The sequence below is a fragment of the Glycine soja genome, chromosome 5 (genome assembly GCF_004193775.1).
Source record: "Glycine soja cultivar W05 chromosome 5, ASM419377v2, whole genome shotgun sequence".
NCBI classification, from domain to species: domain Eukaryota; kingdom Viridiplantae; phylum Streptophyta; class Magnoliopsida; order Fabales; family Fabaceae; genus Glycine; species Glycine soja.
Window position 1 is genome coordinate 16,178,558 of NC_041006.1, and position 13,796 is coordinate 16,192,353.

Here is a 13,796-nt window from a genome sequence, read left to right on the forward strand (position 1 = left end):
CTTATGTATCAACATTGTCTATAGCCTTCTTGGGCAGAGGTAGCACGAAAGAAGAGCATAAGATATATTAAGAAGCCACACATCCTTGTCCTAATTTTTGAGGTGCAACTTATATATTTATTGGATAATTTCACTTAATGTTAATTGATTTTAAACTGAAATTTATCATGATATCAAAACCTATAGTTCATGTCGATAAATTTTACTTATTCTAGTAGACTTGCTTGTTTAAGCTGAAATCTAACAAGATACACTTCTAAAAAGGTATCAACAATTTATTCTTCCACATTATGGGCATTAACATGTGGGAATACAATTTTTGTAACTCAAAATTTTGAGAGTCTTTATTACAATTACAACACATCTGGGGTGTATTGGCACATCTAACATAAGCAACGAAATCAGAATCCCCACGAAACCAAGAGGGAAGCACACTAATGTCTACGTATTATTCACTTCATCCTAATATCGATGGAGGTAGAAATGTGCACCTTAGAAGGTTAATTGCTTCATTGCTCTAAGTTAGTATAATAATATTATTCTAAAATTGCTGCTATATTCTCGTCCAGCATAACTTACACAATGAAAAAGCTCTTCACTTTCTTTCCTCAGAAAAAAAAAAAAAAAAAAAAAAAAACCTAAGCAAAAGAGAACCTATAATGGCAACAGCTGCAAGTCTCTACTTGAGCGTCCCTGAAAACTATAGTACAACAATGGGGCCCTGTCATTGGCATAAATGATGAAAACTTCCCTCAGCACAGTCATTTTTAAAGATCATATTTTGTTTTTCGTTTGACAGTCACAGACAATCAAAGGTACTGGAATGTGTGTGCGGTACATTACAACATGGGAACTGCTTCAAGAGTAGAAGGAAGTAAAAGAACACCCTATGACACCCCTGCTATGCGGAAGTTATTGTTAGATGATTCCCAACTTCAGCAGAGAAAAAGAATGGCACATAAAAAGCAGGCAATAGATCGTGGCAGGCCAAAAAGATAGACCGAAAACAGGATTACATTATTGGTCCAAGTATGCAGGGAGAATATCAAACGAAGAAATGAGAAATCCTCGCCTCTCAGCAGCTTTACCCTTTGCAATCTTTGCACAGGGGGTTGACAACTGATCATAACTATTTTCAGATTGCCTACTTGGAGTATGTGGTTTGTCCTGCAAACAAAAGAAAATTTTAATACCAAATAAATAGCATGGTTTGACAAATATAAAAGTGGCACAACGGTTGTATTTACCATGAAGCTTGTTTCATTATACAGCTGGGTGGAAGATAAAACATCCAGCAGTTGCGAGTTTTTCAAAAATCGATGTTCTAGTAAAACCGCAGCTGTTGGCCGCTCTGCTGGATTTCTCTTAAAGCAGCACCTCAAAAAATCTTTACCCTCAGATGACAGTGTTTCAGGTATAGGAGGGGTCTCCTTCATAACCTTAAACAGAGCTGCAGCCTGCATAATTAGAAAAAAAATTTATTTAGCAAGCTAAAAAATAAAGGACCCATATGCATACAGCATCTCTGGCAAATCCACAAGTTGCAAACAGAAAAAAGTTGGCTCAAAGATGCCTTAGCTGGTTGTTAAATTGAGGTTTGCCAAAATAAGTAAAAAGTTGGCACATTATCCTCCAGTACCAAACTTCAGAATCTCATTCTCATATAAGCAGATATAAAACCATGTCTAAATAAGTAGTTTTGAAAACCATTGGAATTCTATTACCAGTGAGAAATCTTAAACTATATGGTTATTGAAGTAGCCAGAGAATAACAAAGTTGAAAAGATACAAATGAGAATTTTTTTCAGGTGCTTACTCCTTCATATTCACTCCAAGGAGGCTTCCCAGTGAACATTTCAATGATGGTACAACCCAAACTCCAAATATCAATAGCAAAAGCAAGATCAGGGCTGTTATCCTTTTGTATCACAGCCTGCAAAAGCTGTATGAGAATCGAAGTGTTAGTGAGGAATGTGCGAGACAGACATTACAGGGTAATGTAGAGTAAAACTATACCTCTGGAGCCATCCAGTATGGACTTCCCCTCAAAGAAAGATTAGCTTCAAACCCAGTAAGCTGTGCAACATAAAGATCCCAAGTTATAAACTTAATGAAACACCTCATGTACAGATTAAACTTAATGAAACACCAGAATTCAACAGCACAGAATAAGCATCAAAGCTTGAAAATACTTACTAGAGCAATGAAATTGAAAAAGAATTCATGCAGTACCTGATTATTATGCTAGAAGTTTATTCAGAAACAACTGAATTTGCTTTAAGTGGTGATAAAATTGCTAAGCTCAATGAAGAGAAAGGAATTTTGAAAGCAATAATGTTCAGTTTTTTAACTTACGGCATGTGTTTCTAATGCCAATTTCTTCTTGGGAATTTTTCAACAATAAATAGATAATCATATTAACAAGTAGAAATACAAAGACTCAAAGGAATAAGAGAACCATTCTCTGCAATGCAAAAGGAATGAGAGTAGAAAATGCAAATCAAAGAGAGGGGAAACTTGGAACTCACATGCTTAGCCATCCCAAAATCAGCTAGCTTAACAACTCCAGCAGAGTCAACAAGCAAGTTAGCCCCTTTGATGTCCCTATATGCATACATGAGAACAAACAATAAATAAACATGTTACAAAAAGTTCCAAATCTAAAATGAATTAAAATTCTAGAAAACATAATCATTTTTCAAACAAAAACGAAGTAGTTGCATATGCATCATTCTAAAGGTTGAGTTCAAGTTAGTATGAAGCACTTCAAGCTGGTGAATGTACCTATGAATGGTTTTTTTGCTATGTAAATAAGCCAACCCTGAGAGAATATGCCGAGTGAAATTCCGAATAACAGATTCTGTTATGGCACCACAATGTTCACGGACATATTTATTAATTGAACCAGGATGAACATATTCCAGATAAATATAAAACCGGTCCTCAACCTGCAAACACATAACCCAAAGATGTTAGAAGGTTTTTAAGGCTGTTACAGAATAATGATTATTAATCTTGAGCAGCTAATTCTGAAGTAGGAGATTGCTTACTATTTCACTGCCATAATACTGTACGATGTTTGAATGTTTTAGATTGCTAAGAACTTTAATTTCCTGGAGAAAAAGAATAAATTAATAAGAAGGATAAAGAAGATATAAGAAATAACATATCTTCAAAATTATTGGGGAAGGATAAAATATATACATACATATATATATATATATATATAGCCAAGCCATTAAAAATAGAGATAACCTCATCAAGTATTCAATTATAATGGACAGAAACGAAATTTAGGAGCATCACTCCAAAATATATGATATCAGCCAAGGCATAGAACAAAAAAATAAAGGTAAATTAATAGACTAGTCAATCTGAACTGAGTGTCTTAACTGTTCAACAAGAAAATAATTTTAATTACAAATACAATTATAAAGCAGCTGCATTAGTTATTAGAAGTTTCATGATAAAACATTTCAGAAGCAAATTTGCTGAGCAGAATTATAAGATGTTCTTAATCATGCAGCCATCAGTTCCCAGTTTTCTTATATAATAAGAGAATTCAAAGCGACTGAAAATGTGTTCTCATTCAGAATTGGAAAGAGAATTACTATTCCAAAGAAATTGACTATTTGCCACACAGATTTCTGTAGTGAAATCCCACAAAGTCCTATTAACAAATATGATATGTACTGTGATAACAAAAAAAACACATGACACACAACACTCTACACAGTTTGTACATCTTACACAGCTGCCAATTAGATAGTGGTAAAAAGCAAGTAATGGACAACCAACCTGCTCTAACTGCTTTATACACTCTGCAGATTTTGGATCATCAGGAAATAACTCTACTTCCTTCATTGCACATAATGCTCCGGTTTCCCTGTCAAGAAGCAGCATCTGTTTCAGAGCCTTAGAAAAGAGACAACAGAAGATCTTAAAATACTCACGAAACATTTACATACCTATTGGTTGCGACATAAACGCTTCCAAACGTCCCACGCCCAATAAGTTTCCCTTTCTTCCATTGGCTTTTCATTGGGAACGATTCTGACTTAGCCACGGCATGGGAAAAGGTAGCAGCAGCAGGCGGTGAGGTCAAGGCAGCTCCAGGAGGCAGGGGCAATGGGTGAACACCGACAGGAGGAGCATTACTTTCATGGCGTGCTGTTGAGATCTCAAGTGGTAACATGGAATGTATGGGGGATGGAGGTCCACTAAAAGTTCTGGTGTGTTTCTGGGAACTTTTCATCTGTAGACTTTGATGGGAGTTGGGAGAAAGGGAAGCTTCTGTGCTTAACGCGGATAAATCAAAGAAGGCAGGAGGTAGCAACCCTGCTTCACAAGAAGGCATTTCTGGTGCGGACCAGAACTGATTTCCTTTGGAATACGTGTAATAATATGGCACAAAATCACCATTCCTTGTTTTCTGAGGACTCATTGAAGGACTTGCAGAAGAACTACCTGAAATACTCCTCCTACGAGGGACATTCACCAAGTTATTATTACTATTATCTCGAGCACTCTCACTGCAACCACTTGCATCTTGCTGCACCATTCTCGGTGACCTAGTTTCAGCCTGCTCCATATTTCTTCTTGTCTCTTGGCTAGCAAAAACACTGTTACATTACAAGATTCAGCCAAATAGGTTAACAAACTCACCATTGAAATCTCTTCCTCAAACACATGGAAAGGCACAGTACAAAACCACAATGCATAATCAATCATGTCAGAATAAACTTCTCCATAGACATTTATAGGGGAAGAAAATAAAAAATGTAAAATGAATTGAGCTTTTCTCATAAATTAAAATCAACTTGTGCACTTAACTTTTGTAGAAGATCACTGATCTAACTTCTCCAAAAACTCAGATGCATAAGTTGAGTTTAACTTACGAGAGAAACTCAATTAATTTTATCTTCTTTTTTTTCCTTCTTCTCATATAAGTGTTTATAGAAAAGTTTATGCAAACAGTGCCATAAACTTTCAATTTACAAGCACAAATATATGGCATCTCATGATCCAATCCGAAACGATAAAAAATATGCAAATCAAAATTAAGGAATGATGGATATCAATGATAATTGAATTGACTACGCAGCTTCCCTAACACAATTGAAAAGCATTTAAAAAAAATTGGTTGAAGAAAACAAAGGGAAAATTGAAAAATCAACCTCCTCATCCGAAAGCCGGTGGTGGTGGGTGCAGCGTCCTTGGGCGAGGGAAGGCGGCACTCACCGTCTTGTTGACGGAGCACGGCGGCGGCGGAGAGCTCCGGCAGAGGCAACTGCTGAGGCGTGCCGGGGGAAGAAACTAGTGCATCTTCGTCGTGGTCGCCGACGTGGCAGGCGCGCTTCTTCGACGAATTTCCGAAGAGCCACGCCTTCCGGCGGTGATCCACGGCGGAAGCAGCGGAGGCAGAAGAAGACGACGAAGAAGATGAAGAAGAATTCGAAGGGGAGAACGAAAGCGTGGGCAACCACCTCATGGCTTTTGCCTTTCAACCACAGAACCAAAACAAAGTAACAAACCTCAGTTCATAACAATGCGGTTCGCAGAGACGACGTCGTTTTCGGAGCGCAATGCATATCGCTAACCACCACAGCCATCGTTTTGCGTTTCGCACTTTTTCGCGGTTTTTGAAATTAAGGAACGAAAGAGAACTGTTTTTTCCCTTCTTCAATTGCTTTTACTTCTTTGCAACAACGATGATCGAAGAAGATGGCTTTAGAGACGAAGAGGAAGGCTTAAAAACAAAAGCCCCCTTCACACAAAGTCAAAATGTTGCACCCTTGTTTTTTTTTTTTTCTTTAACTAAGTCAAGGTCTCTCTCATCTCATCTTTTTCTCTGTTAGAACAGAGAAAATAAAAGTTCTAGCTCGTTTTGTCCCCCCAACAAAACTGTTGTTTTACCAACAGAAAGTGTGAAATTGTGCTATTTTAGATACGCTAGTTACGTGCTTAGCCTCCCCCGCTCGGTAATAAACCAACGCCACCCTTAATAATTAACTAACACTTCCTTTCTGAACTTGTTTACGCGGTATAATTTGCATCATCATCTATTCTAAGATCAAATTGACTATTAGGGGTGGGTTAACAGGCCAAGGGCGACCCGTGGAGATTACAAACCAATTTTTTTAAACGATTTATTGTTATGTCATATTTTTTAGGTCTGTCCCGCTTAACCCGTGGACTATGCAGGATTGGCCCACGGAGTTCGCGAGTTGTCCGCAACCAGCATTAGCTTGGATTTGTGTGACTCTGACCTAATTATATTACGTTTGATTTTCTCATTTTCACTTCAAACTTTTCTTTTAAAATAATAGATAAAAAAATATATTAGATAAGATAAAGATTTAAAGATAAAAATAAAATATTTAAATTAAAAAATGATAAAGATAAAAATGGATAAAATAAGAAAAATAAAAGATTAAGATAAAAAAAAAGATAAGTGATAACATGCTACAAATCTTCCTTTTTGATATTTTCTCGATCTTTTTTTTCTTTTAATCTATCTTTTTTATATCTGCAAGTCATAAATAATAAAAATATTAATTCTTATCATTTAAGCTAAAAATAATTGTTAAATAAATATTTTTAAAGATATTTCAATATATTTTTATTATAAAGAATAGCTCACATATTTAGCATCATTGTAATAGACTAAGAACATTTTTTCTCCTCACGGTTTTTCTTCAGCACGTAGTCACGCACGCGCAAGTCATACGACTCTTTCCCTTATAAGGAAAACAAAACGCGACTCACACTCACTCACGCAGTCACGCGACACACCACAGCAGCACAGCCTCAGCCCATCACTGCGCCACCACACAAAATACATCTCTTCTCTCTCTAGAATTTGTTTATCCTATTTTTGTTAGGGTTGATTCATTGTTGTTGTACTCTTAAATGTAGAGATGGAGAAGGCTCAAGCTACTTCAAATATTGAATCATTAGTTGTTAGAGATGTTTAAATTTCATATTTTAGATTTATTGCTTGGATTTTATTTTGTTAAGACATTATTTATTTTATTGATGTAATTGACTAATTATTAAAATTTTATTTACATCTATATTGAACTTAATTTGATTGTATTGTATTTTTATTAAAATTGAAATTCTTTTAAAATTAGACCTACCGACCGGCCCGTTTGACCCGCGGGGTCCGCGGGGCGGGGCGGACCAATTTATTTGGTCCGTATAAGAAGCGGGGCGGACTAGTCTGGTCCGCTACTAATGCGGCTCGCCCGCTTACCCACCCCTAATTACTTGTGTTTTTTTTTTTATATGTTCATTATCAAAACTTGTAAAGAGGACCTTAGTCTTATTTATAACTATTCTTTGAGTTTAGTTTGAAGACAAAAAAATCAAATTGGCTCAAAGTTTATTTTGGGTGTTTAGATTTGAAACAAATCAAATTGGCTCACATTAGCGAGTCTCGCTTTTCCAAAGGCTCATCAAACCGAAGGCCTTTCCTTGGTCAGTCTGGCTTCGCTAAAGGCTCGTCAAATCCAAGGTTCATCCTTTGTAAGTCTTGCTTCTCAAAAGCCTCGTCAAACCCAAGGTTCGCCCTTGGTGAGTCTTGCATCTCCAAAGGCTCATCAAACCCAAGGTCCGTCCTTAGTGAGTCTCGCATCTCCAAAAACTCGTGAAATCAAGGGTCCGTCCTTGGTGACTCTTGCCTCTCTAAAGGCTTGTTAAACCCAAGGTTCACTCTTAGTGAGCATCGATGCATATCTACAGGCTTGTCAAACCCAAGGTCTACCTTTGGTAAGTCTCATAGCTCCAAAGGATAATTAAACCCAAGGTTTGTCCTTGTTGAGTCTTGCCTCTCCAAAGGCTTGTCAAACCCAATGTTCGCTCTCGATTAGTCTCGCTTCTCCAAAGACTTGTCAAACCCAAGGTCCGCCCTTGGTGAGTCTCATAGCTCCAAAGGCTCATTAAACCCAAGGTCTGCCCTTTGTGAGTGTCACTCCTCCAAAGGCTAGTCAAACCCAAGGTCCGCCCATGGTGAGTCTCATAGCTCCAAAGGCTCATCAAACCCAAGGTCTGCCCTTTGTGAGTGTCGCTCCTCCAAAGGCAAACCCAAGGTCCACCCTTGGTGAGTCTCGTATCCTCTAAGGCTCGTCAAACCCAAGGCCTATCCTTGGTGAGTCTCGCTTCACCAAATCCTCGTCAAACCCTAGGTTCGTCCTTGGTTTGTCTCACTTCTCCAAAGGGTCGTCAAACCCAAGGTCCGTCCTTGGTTAGTTTCGCTTCGCCAAAGGCTTGTCAAACCCAAGGTTTTTCCTTGGTTAGTCTCGCTTCTCCAGAGGCTTGTCAAACTGAAGGCTTGTCCTTGGTGAATCTCGCTTTGCCAAAGGCTTGTCAAACTCGTGGTCCGCCCATGGCGAGTCTTGCATCTCCAAAGGCTCATCAAACCCAAGGTCTATCCTTGGTGAGTCTCACAGCTCCAAAGGCTTGTCAAACCCAAGGTCCACCATTGGTTAGTCTCGCTCCTCTAAAGGCTCGTCAAATCCAAGGTCTGCCCTTGGTGAGTCTCGCATCCTCAAAAGCTCGTCAAACCCAAGGTTTTTCCTTGGTTAGTCTTGCTTCTCTAGAGGCTTGTCAAATTGAAGGCTTGTCCTTGGTGAATCTCGCTTCGCCAAAGGCTTGTCAAACTCGTGGTCCGACCATGGCGAGTCTTGCATCTCCAAAGGCTCGTCAAACCCAAGGTCTTTCCTTGGTGAGTCTCACAGCTCCAAAGGCTTGTCAAACCCAAGGTCCACCATTGGTTAGTCTCGCTCCTCCAACGGCTCGTCAAATCCAAGGTCCGCCCTTGGTGAGTCTCGCATCCTCAAAAGCTCGTTTAACCCAAGGTCTTTCCATGGTACGTCTCGCTCCTCCAAAGGCTCGTCAAACCCAAGGTCCATCCCTTATGAGTCTTGCTTCTTCAAAGGCTGGTCAAACCCAAGGTCCCTCGTGGGTGAATTTCGCTTCACCAAAGGCTTGTCAAACCCAAGGTTCGTCCTTGGTTAGTCTCATTTCTCCAAAGGCTCGTCAAACCCAAGGTATGCCTTTTTGAGTCTCGCTCCTCCAAAGGCTCGTCAAATCCAAGGTTCGCCCATGGTGAGTCTCGCAACTCCAAAGGCTCATCAAACCCAAAATCCGCCCTTGGCGAGTCTCACTCCTTCAAAGGCTCGTCAAACCCAAGGTTCACCTGGGTGAGTCTTGCAGCTTGAAAGGCTGGTCAAACCCAAGGTCCGTCCTTGGTGAGCCCCGCTCTTCCAAAGGCTCGTCAAACCCAAGGTCCACCCTTGGTGAGTCTTGGATCTCGAAAGGCTCGTCAAACTCGAGGTTTGTCCTTGGTGAGTCTCGCTTCTCCAAAGGCTCTTTAAACCTAAGGTGTATCCTTGGTGAGTCTGGCTTCTCCAAAGGCTCGTCAAACCCTAGGCCTATTGTTGGTGAGTCTCACTTCGCCAAAGGCTCGTCAAATCCAAGATCCACCCTTGGTACATACTCCTACAAAAACCTAAGACATGCTTTTGGTAAGCTCACTCCTTTGGAACTATGACAAGTATAGCCAATGGTCTAGGTTCCACAAGGCAAAGCAAGCTCCCACCCAACTGGTCAGTAAGAGCTTCAATCAGGTGAAAGCCAACTTAACTACTCACAAACATCAGGGGAAAAGCTCTGCAAGACGAAAGGAAGCAACACCAAGATGATTGACAAGAGCTTCAACCAGGTTGAAACAAAACCTGAGAAGATTTTGTGTCATCTAGCTTTTTATTTCATACAAAGACATCAAGATCCTACTTCCTACACCGCCAAAATCTCACTTATCAAGGTGGCCTATCCTTACTACCACAAGTAACAGTGCATTGCATTGACAAAAGGCAACCTACAAGACATTTAAATAGGAATAAATTCATCAACGAATGAAAGCAAATGCATTATCAAAAGAAAAATAATTGTCATGATTACATAGCTATTACGACCCAAAAATCCAATGAAGAAAAACAAATACAAGGCAACCTAAACATTAGCACATCGCCTCGCTCCTCAGCAACCTGCCCTCGACGACCTCCTCCTAGCTATATCTTTCTTGTCAAGCAGAACACCTTCCTTCACGTCCTTGAAAGGGTCAAAAGACCCAAGTCAAGGTCCTTGGCAAAGAACCTAGCTTGCCTAACGACCTTATGAAAACCCTTTTCATGCTGCTCCACAACCTCCTTTATGTACATTAGCAGTTCCTCTTTAAGTTATTTATTGGCCTCCCTCTCCCTGTGCACCCTTAGCTCAAACTCCTCCAGCCTAGACTCTGATGCCTTCAACTGGGCCTCTAAGTCAGCAACCACCTCGGCAAACTTCTCCTTCTCAGTCACAGTGTTCTCCACCTCGCTAGCCAATTCATTTTTCTTCCTCTACAAGCCTTTGTAGCACTCGAACAGCTTGTCACCATCTAATCTAGTGCACAACAACTTGGCAAGAACACTACCAACTTTGGATGATAGCTGATGTTTCAACTTCACGGCCTTAACGAAGGCGATGATGGCATTGGCCACCTTAGGGGGCTCCACTCTCCAAACTATACGAGCTGTGGCCCTCCATTTGGCAACCTTAGCCTCGGACGCCACCTTACTTAACACCTCTTGGTGCTTTTGCCCAATCTCTTCCAGGATCACCAAACTTTGCTGAGGGAAGACCTTGGCAGAATCTATAGCGTTCAGAACCCCAACTGATCAAATAATATTCTTATCAAAGGTTGACACAAAGTTAACTGGGGTTTTTCGCTCCGACTTCTATCCCATACCCGACAATAAATCAACATCTCAAGAAGTGTAGATGTGATCCAAAGAAACACTAGGGTGAGAAGAGGTGGAAGGTGACACTGACGCTAAGACAACTGAGGGGAGAATTGGTGGAGCTGAAGAAGAAGGAGGCGGCATCGCGAGAGCGCTTGTGGTTGCTACACCAGCACTTAGCAAGGGTGTGGCAGTGGTGGATGAAGGAGCCTTAACAGGATCGTCCGAAGCGACCAGAGCACTAACTTCAGTAGCAGGAGAAGCAGAAATCTCCTGGGTAGACGTAGCAGGAGGAGGAGGAGCATGAGCGGCAACAATAAGAGCAATAGCCTGAACGGCCGACAGAGCCAAGGGGGACCCTACAAATTGGAGGGGCAACCCGAACTGAGCATCAACCTGGCAGCTTCCCTCATAGCTTGAAGGCTGGAAGGTGCCTTTGACTTCTTGCAACCTGACACCCCAACACCATCATCATGCTTTCTCTTAGCCAAAACAGAGGAAAGCATGTTGGGGGAGACCTCAACAACTTTATTAGTAGGGTCAATCCCAACAATGGGTTGACTCCCTTCTACAACAGAAGGAACAACAGGTGGCACAATCCTACTAGCAGGTCTAACCTACTTCACTAGGGGCCTCTAAGAAAAGTCACCCATTCTACCTACAAAACAAGCAAGACACGACAAGTGTTAATTCAAGCCACAATATATACTTCAGACACAAAAGAGGAAGAAGAGGCAAAATATTTTACCGTCCAAGGCAACGAGGGGATCGCCTGCCGATGGAAAAGACAAAATGGCCCACGCATCCAGCGAGGCCGACAACTGCTCCAAGATAGCCCTGTCGACCCTCTCCAAAAGGGTTAACAGATCCTCATCGAAAGACTTGAACCTGGTAGTGCCAGACTATTAGTAGAATGAGAAGTGGGGCTCCCCGTCCCGGTTGAACATCAATGGCAAGCCATCAATTACAATGTTAGTAGCCAAGACCTTGAAGAAACAGTCCTAGAAGTGGCGAAACACGTTTGAGTTGAACTCAAACAACTTCTTGGACATGTTGTTCAAGGAGACCTAGCCTATCTTGCCCGTCTATTTAATCTGAAAAAAAGTATAGACACACTAGGTCGGATGTTGAAGAAAGGGCATAGGACCTCAAAGGCTCTTACCATGGCCCAACTATTAGGGTGGAGTTGAGAAGGGGCTATGTTTAAGTGCTTAAGCAGAGCACACTAGAAAGAAGTCAGGGGGAGAACTAGACCGAAGACCTCGAAAAGACACTTGTACATGAAAAATAAGGGTAGACTGCCCGATGCTGCCTTCAGAAAAGGGAAATTGTCACTCCCATAAGCTTGGATGGTTAGCTTGCAGGAATCCTTCGAATTGGCCAATTTCACTTGGTGCTACAAAGCAGTGACACTAGTCGCAGAGGTAAGGGAGGACTAATATTTCAAAACATCATCCCTCACCCACTCATAGCAAGCAATAGCAGGGGGGACGATAGTGACCCAACACACTATGGCTACGCCACACTCGGGGGGAAGCCTTAACGTCCCTGCCACCACTTCTCCTTGCTTTTCTAGAAATAGAAGGGGGAAGAATCGTGGTTACTGGAACGGGTTCCCCGTTTAGAGAAGAAGTCAAAGGCTGCGCCAACACGGTGTGAGACCGTCAACCTCTCCAAGGAAGAGGACTCGCTATCAGAAACCCTTTGGCGAGTCTCCTCCAAGGAGGAATCGCCAATGGGGATGACCTCTCAGTCCACCAAGGGTTGCTGAATCGAACCCCCAGAGTCGTTACCACCCATGCCCATGGCGGAGTCAGAAATGAAAGACATTGTAGAAGAAGAATACCTTGAAAGTGAAGAAGACAAATAAAGAAGAAAGGGAATCGCAAATCGTAAGCATGAAGACAAGGAAGTTTCAGGAAGATAAGGCAGAAAAGCGATGGTGGTCACAAATCAAAACATCCACTCCATTTAAAGTAGAGGCGCGACTCTTTGGTAACTGGCGGGAGCTGAAATGGTGCCCTAAAATTTCGCACCACGGCACAACTCCCTCACCCATGTACCGCGTCTTCAGTACGTGCTCACTCCATGAGTGACACATATGCAAGAGCAACGTGCATGAATTATACTTTCCTACTGCAGAAAGAAAAATGAAACGTTTGTCTTCAATGCACTCTCCAACAGTCAGAAAAAGGGCAAAAATGTCAAATACAGAGACTTCCCTCACTTGACACGTTTGATTTCGCCAACAAAACCAAAAGCATGTTCACCTCGAACAACTTGATAGAAGCAACCCGGACAACACTTGTCCAAGCTGGGGGGCTTGACAAGCCTCACAGACCCGTAACTCTTCCACTTGTCGAGGTTACCATTCTCAACACTGGACAACTCTTGTCCATGCTTAGGGGTTCGATAAACTCGTGACCTTCCTACTTGTCAAGGCTACTACTACGCTCAACACTAGACAACCTTTTTCGGCCACAAGCCAGCTAGAGCTTAGGGGGCTTATGTACTGTTCGGGGTCCACAAAATACATGTGGCAAGCTACCTGGCACTCCGAGACACACGCCATGCCCTTAGCAACCAAGCTCTCAAACTAACAGGTTATCTCTAACCACTTTATTATTTGAATATGTTGTAATGTCTTTATCTCATAGCAGGTATTCAATTATCTACAAGTTACACATTATATGTAAATTATAATTATGTACTAGTTATTATCTACAAGCTAGTAATTATCTGCAAGGACTGTTATACCATCGTAACAGCCCCTACAAACAAGGACCTGTAGCTCCCATTCCACTCTATATGTACCAGGTCTCATCTCACTTTTTCACACTCATGCATACTCTCCTAACTTACGTACTTACTTGAGCGTCACAAGCTTTTGTTTTGTAAGTCCCCCCTCTTGTCCTCTTAACAAAGGGAACTCTCAGTCCGACATGCGAGATCTTAGAGCCCATATTGGCTACGTCCACCCTGACATGGAACAACTCTGGATTTTGGTAA

The 13,796-nt window shown here is 41.4% G+C and overlaps 1 protein-coding gene across 1 annotated transcript; it reads right to left on the minus strand.

The window, feature by feature from the left end:
* Positions 1-254: 254 nt before the first annotated feature.
* LOC114412369 (mitogen-activated protein kinase kinase kinase 5-like) lies at positions 255-5,913 on the minus strand. Its single transcript, XM_028376226.1, has 10 exons — positions 5,178-5,913; positions 3,969-4,622; positions 3,799-3,886; positions 3,051-3,113; positions 2,785-2,948; positions 2,529-2,604; positions 2,017-2,076; positions 1,817-1,942; positions 1,248-1,457; positions 255-1,167 (listed from the first exon to the last, which is right to left on the minus strand). Exons 1-10 carry the CDS (start codon positions 5,489-5,491, stop codon positions 1,018-1,020), a joined length of 1,905 nt encoding a protein of 634 aa, XP_028232027.1. The 5' UTR covers positions 5,492-5,913; the 3' UTR covers positions 255-1,017.
* Between the last annotated feature and the right edge of the window lie 7,883 nt (positions 5,914-13,796).

Coding starts and splice junctions, on each gene's coding strand:
- LOC114412369 (XM_028376226.1), bottom strand. CDS start 5,491: ATGAGGTGGTTGCCCACGCTTTCGTTCTCCCCTTCGAATTCTTCTTCA. Junction 2,949..3,050: donor AGTATTATGGCAGTGAAATA/GTAAGCAATCTC, acceptor ATGTGTTTGCAG/GTTGAGGACCGGTTTTATAT. Junction 2,605..2,784: donor AGCAAAAAAACCATTCATAG/GTACATTCACCA, acceptor GTATGCATATAG/GGACATCAAAGGGGCTAACT.